Source organism: Eumetopias jubatus, unplaced genomic scaffold, assembly GCF_037043125.1.
Source record: "Eumetopias jubatus isolate StellerSeaLion01/CBP00866 unplaced genomic scaffold, mEumJub1_p1.0 scaffold_11, whole genome shotgun sequence".
Classification (NCBI taxonomy): domain Eukaryota; kingdom Metazoa; phylum Chordata; class Mammalia; order Carnivora; family Otariidae; genus Eumetopias; species Eumetopias jubatus.
This window is the reverse complement of record NW_028274817.1, coordinates 14,627,113-14,633,370: the sequence shown is the minus strand read 5'-3', so window position 1 is coordinate 14,633,370 and position 6,258 is coordinate 14,627,113. Positions and strand designations below refer to the sequence as shown.

General features: G+C 48.4%; 1 protein-coding gene across 1 annotated transcript; it reads left to right on the top strand.

Moving 5' to 3' along the window:
• The first annotated feature begins 279 nt into the window (after positions 1-279).
• On the top strand, positions 280-5,143 carry LOC148162974 (cancer/testis antigen family 45 member A8-like). Its single transcript, XM_088028524.1, has 6 exons — positions 280-372; positions 1,453-1,629; positions 2,401-2,567; positions 4,070-4,200; positions 4,575-4,668; positions 5,044-5,143. The coding sequence occupies exons 1-6, from the start codon at positions 280-282 to the stop codon at positions 5,141-5,143; spliced, it is 762 nt and encodes a 253-aa protein (XP_087884650.1).
• Positions 5,144-6,258: the final 1,115 nt, after the last annotated feature.

The following is a 6,258-nucleotide window of genomic DNA, read 5'->3' as shown; positions in this document are numbered from 1 at the left end:
AGGGGCCCAGGCCCTAGGCAGTGACAAGGGGGGGCCCAGAGCCCTAGGCAGTGACAAGTCAGGGATGGACGCTAGGGTGTGGACACTGTGAAGCTGAGGTGGATGATCATGAATAAGCCCTCGTGAGGTCAGGACATGTGGAGAGACATTGGGGATCGCCCGCCAGGCAGTCTTTGCTGTTTCCCACACTCTGGCTCCTGAGGCGCTGAGACTCCCGGCCATGAGGAAGCCGATGCCCTCGCGGAGCCCTAGCCACCGCCCCTGCGGCACACCCAGCAGATGGCGAGCGAGGGCGGGCTGACCACACCGCAGCACCAGGCACAACGGGACCGGACCAACAGCGACTTGGTTAATGCAGCAACAGCCTGCCCTGTGCGATCCAAACTGTGTCCCAGGCAACTGCCCCGGGATCTGGGCCCATCTGCCTGAGTTCCCGACGGGTGATGGGGTGGCAAGCGATTGCACGGACCCGTTGGCTCCCCCGGAGGGTTCTCCATATGGCCCGGTTTGTGCAGACAACACGTGTCTCCTGATGCCGACTTTCCCCCACTGGGCAAACCGAGACCGCCCTCATGAGGGGACCGGAGAAGCCGAGTAGTGTGTCCACATACCCTCGTCAAACAGACGGTGATCGGGCTCACGGTTTAAGGAACTGGGCCAAGGAACATGACACGGAGTGGTGGTTCCCAACCGCTGGAGACCTGTGGGCAGCAGGAAGGTAGAACAGAAGACTGGGAGATTAAAGCAGCAGATTAAATTGTCAACAGTGAAACCACCTTGGTCTGGTGGACTTCACAACTGTCCTAGGTTTAGGTTAATACATTTGGAGGACCACGAAGGAGGGCCTGTTTGTTAGCTCATCCCGAACTGGGAACCCCTGCCGAGATACCCAGCATCATAAAGCTATGGAAGTGTCAGGACACAGCCATTATTCTGACTCTCCAGGTGGATCACTGTGCTTTGCTGCTCAGGACACCAAGCCCCATGCGGCTGGGAGAGGCGTGATCATCCGGAATTTGCCAAGGGATGTACACCAGCATGGGTGTGTTTCTTCTTAGCTGTTCAGGGAGGGGAAGCTACTCCATGCCCTCTGGGATCCCACTGCTCTCCTGATATGCACTGTACCCAGACTGGAGCAGGCAGCATACCCGGCTGGGAGGCCGCACCATACCCGGCTGGGAGCACGCACCGTTGTTAGAAGGGAGAAGGTGGTTTCCTGCTCCGGGGATCCCGCTCCCAGTCCATCTCCTCTCGCCTGACAGTGTTGCCTTCCCTGACCAGCCTGTGCGGGACGCACAGCCAGGTCACATTCCCTGGCGCTGTGGCCACATTAGCGTGAACAGGTCAGGCCACAAGTGTGATTCTTGCACAAGGGGAGTCCCTTCCCGTACAAGCACTGTCTTTGTCTTTCCCGCCTTGGACTTCTGCAGCTCCTCTGGTGTCCGGTGACAGAACGGGCCCCAGATGCAAAGGCCCCAGATGCAAAGGCCTTTCTACAGCGTGGCCACACCGAAGCGGCACAGGAAGCGAGCCGACTGTGCGCGTAGCCAGAGAGCTCGCAAACGAGCCTCCTGCATGCCGAAGAAACGCCTGGCTGAGCGCTCAGGACGCATTGTGGAAGAGGGAAATGTATAAGGTTGTAAGAGCCAGGCCCGACGGGTGGGATGCTTGCGTTGTTTTTCAAGTTTTTATTTAAACTCCAGTTACTTACCATACAGTGTACTATTAGTGTCAGGTGTAGAATTCAGTGATTCCACATGGCCGTACAACACCCAGTGCTCATCACACTCGGGCCCTCCTTCCTCCCTGTCACACACTGAGCCCGTCCCCATGCCCACCTCCCCTCCAGTAACCCTCCGTTTGTTCTCTGTGGTTCGGAGTCTGTTTCCCGGTCTGCCCTTCTTTTGTCCCGCCATGTTCATCTGTTTGTTTCTTAAATTCCACATATGAGTGAAATCGTTTGCGGCTTGCCTTTCTCTGACTGACTTACTGCGCTTAGCGTTCTGCTCTCTAGCTGCCCCAGCATCATTGCGCATGGCAAGATGTCATTCTCTCTGACGGCCGAGTAATATTCCATTGTATATATACAGCGCGTCTTCTTTTTCCACTTATCAGTCGGTGGACATTTGGACTCTTCCCATAGTTCGGCTTTCGTAGATGATGCTGCTCTAAACATCGGGGTCCATGTACCCCTTCAAATCAGTAGTTTTGTATTCTTTGCGTAAATGCCTCGTACTGCAAATGCTGCTTGATAACGTACTTCTATTTCTATCTTTCTGAGAAACCTCCATCCTGTTTTGGAGTGGTTGCATTTTGTGCTCGCTTTGGCAGCACATATACTAAAAATTGGAGTGGTTGCCTTTTTGTCATTAATGGAACGTGTTTCTTGATGCTCCTCAGGAAGTGATGAGTGATAAAGCAGAGGAGGCTGCAGCTGGGCCCAAAGGCCAAGTGAGACGTCCTGGAAAACCCATCACTCTGCCTCCGTTTAAGAAAAGGCTGAGCATGCCGCTGCCATCAGTGAGAGAGGAAGGAGACGGAGCATCCCAAACCAAGGGCTCAGCCATGTCCTGGGAAGATGGTGAGGATGGCTGTCCTCCCCTCCCTGACGTGACCCGACCCAGGGCAGCCAGGCCTCTGGCTCCTCCACGCCTCGGGATCAGTTCCTATCAAGGTCACCGGCTTTGGGTGATGCTGCCATTACTTTCTCAGCCACACGGGACCAGGTGTTCACTCTGTCCTGCCTGGAAACATTCCTGGCTTCCCAAGCTCTGCACTCTCCTCATTTCCTTCTCCTTGAATTTGCCTCTGTTCTCCTTTCTGATCTTCTTTCTCTCCTCTTAAGACTGTCATTGTTCCTGAGTCCCACTGTTACACTGTCCCTCATCCCACATTGCCTCATCACTCAGCAAGCTGCTCCAGTAGCTTCTGAGCTCGCATCCTGCTTTCCCACTTGACCCCGTGTAGCCCCTTTGTGCCCGTGCACCCAGAGTGACCATGTCCACACAGATGTCAGGTCATGACATGCCTGTCCTGAAACCCATCCTCAACTCCCCCGAGCACGTAGAACGGAGTCTGAGCTCCCGATGCTGGTCTCCAGGCCCGGCACCCCCTGACCCTGTCATGGTTTCCTACATGCGCCCTCACCGTGTCCTTCTTGCTCTCTCTGCGTCTGTCCTTGGCTCCACAGCCCCGGTTAGTCCCCTCCTGGGGCCCTGCACAGCCCTCCCGGCAGCTGGACCTCCTCCTCTGCGTGTGCACAGGCCACCTCCGTCTCCTGTTCCTGGCTCTGCCCAGGGCTCACCTCCTCAGGGGGCCCTGCCTGACCACGCCTCACACAGGCTTCCCCTCCTGCTCTCGCTCACATCCCTGCTGACTTCCTTCCTTCCTAACACAAAGTCAAACTGTTTCATTCCCTTTGCTCATTGGGTATGTACCCTCTGACGTCCACAGGAGGTTATACATCCCAAAAGGAAAATGGTTCTTCTGCCTGGTTTACTCCTGACCCCCGGCCTAGATGAATGAAGTAGACGTGTCAAACTTGAAGGAAAAAAATGCATTTTCTGAGACCGAAAAGCCAGATGAGGAAGATCATTTAGTGACTGGGGTTTCTAGTGATGGAGTGCCAATATCAGGCATCCTGACATCAAGTGACACGTTCAGCTTTTCACCTTGTAGAGGGCATCAAGGGAACATTAAATCATGAGTTCCAGGGCTTATATATCTATCTGGTATATTTTCCTGGTATGAAATGAAATATTAGAGACTGTGGAACACATGGATGTGAGTGTGGGTTTGTTGAAATGCATGTCATTGCAGCTCCACCTTGAATTAGGTTTCCAGATGCACTTGTCCTTCACAGTATCCACAGGGAGAGAAGGGTAAGTGGTTGATCCCCACCTGATGGCTTCTGGTCAAATTCTGTTCTTCCAGACTTTATGAATATGGCAGGAGATGGTATTCCACACAGTCAGGTGGATTCTTTGTGTCATGACTTAGCCAGTGTCAGCAAGGGTGGGCTGATTCACAAACCTGGTCGTCATGCACTGGTGGGAGAAATCATTCCCAGTTGTCTTTTTGCAGATGACCCCAAAGTCACAGCAATGTTGGGAGATGTGCCAGATCAACTGCCAATACCAGTGAAAATCAATATGGAAATAAAAGAGCAATTAAAGAAAGAATTTCAACAGTTTGGAGGAAGTAAGTAGAATAAGAATTTCTGTCCACAAAACTCCAGGAAGTCTTTCCCATTCTATGAATCTGATTAGATTCAACTGACCTCTTGAGGCTCATCCTTTGCCAGAATTGGGTTTTCCGAGTTAAAATGGTTCCTCTTTAGTTTGACCAAAATGTCCCAGTAAACCTTTTTTTCTTGTTCTTTTGTGTTTCTTAATTGGTTATTTTGTACCAGATTCCACTGGTGGATATGTTTGGATGTCTGAATGTAAGCATGGAAAGCATAGGTACTCTGTAACATTCTAGCCATGGAATGATTGCTGAGACACCAAGATTGAGTTCAAACCCCTCTTTGTACTTCAGAAATATTGAAGGTTTATTTTTCTAAATATCTCCAGAATATGAAAAAGTCTTCAAATTGCTTGAAGGAGTGCAAGGACCTCCAGAAGTGCAGAAAAAATTTGTTGTATATGCCATGAAGGAAGCGGCAAGGTGAGTGTAGGAGGAACTGTCCAGTATGTTTCACAGCAGGGCCCAGTGTGCTGCTGGGTGAGGGGTGGGGTAGGGCCCTGTCTGGCGTTTCTCAAACCCTGGTCCTCACTCAGAGTTCATGTCATCCCCCGTTATTTAGTTCAATATATCTGAGTCTCTCCTTCTTCTAAGCTCAAGGAACCCTCTGTTCACACCAGAGTTTGAGGTGGGCCTTGACCCTGAACTGGCACTCTTTGTATTAATGGATTGTCCCTTACCACACAGATGTGTTTTCTGTTCTGTAAATTGAGCTTCTCTTTGCATTTTCTACAGAGCCTCCTGCATCATAAATTCTTTCGGTATCTTTTGGTTAACGACTTATCTCTTTATTTTCAGATTTAAAAGACAAGACTTAATAAGTCACCTTGGGAAGTTACTAGATAAACTAGAATATGACCAGTTTCTCAAGAAAGATGATGGCTTCCCAGAATTATAATCCTGTTATCGCAATGATCAATGAGAAAGCAGAACCTGTTGGCTGTCCTGGAGTATGACCAGATATTGTTGATGCCTCCCAGCATGAGCTAGCTAAGAAATTGTCTTCTTGAGGCTAAGAAAATGCACTGCAACTTTCCTGTTATAAGTTTCTGTTAGTAAAAGCTGGGCTTTTGCCATACGCATTTTGTTGAATGACTAATTTGGTGTTTTTGTGTTTGTTCTCCACTGAGTTTGGGGATATTATTAAGTCATCAAGTAAATACTATTACAGTTTTCATTTCTTTTGTGTGTTCTGTGTCTCATTGGCAATTATGACTGGGCACTGTCTAGCCATTTCTTATTCCCTTTTTCTGGGGCAGCCCCTCATCTGGTTCTTGTGCTTGTCCTGAGGGGATGACTCACACCTTAATTCCTGGAGGGTCTGGACCATTAGTTGTTCTGTCTGCATTGTGTTGTTGTAATTTTCCATTAACTATTCAGAAACATGAGAGTTCCTAGAAGAGCTTTATTTTTTTAATTATATTTATTTATTTATTTATTATGAAGTCCTTATACATTTCACACATACTCCTTCTTAGGCCGTGTGTAGTGGCAATCCAGCTTCCTTTGATAGTCACATTCCATGTCTCCATACCACAGAGGAACCTCTTTTTTGCTCATTGACTGACATAACATAATAAAATAAAATGAAAAAAGAAGAAATCCTGGGGCCAAAATGTTAAGAAGAAAAAAAAGGAGGGCACATATTGCAATGAGCACTGGATGTTATACGCAAATAATGAATCATGGAACACTACATCAAAAACGAATGAAGTACTGTATGGTGACTAACATAACATAGTCAATAAAAAAGAAAGAAGGAAATTCAACAATATGGACAAAGTAAGTAGGATAAGAATTTTTATCAGTGAAACCATAGGAATTCTTTCCCATTTTGTGATTTAAACTAGATTTTCATCCTTTGCCACAATTGTGCTTTCACATAATTTAGCAAGGTTCCTCTTCTTTTTGTTTTCATTTTTTTATTATGTTATGTTAGTCACCGTACATCACATCATTAGTTTTTGATGTAGTGTTCCATGATTCATTGTTGGTGTATAACACCCAGTGCTC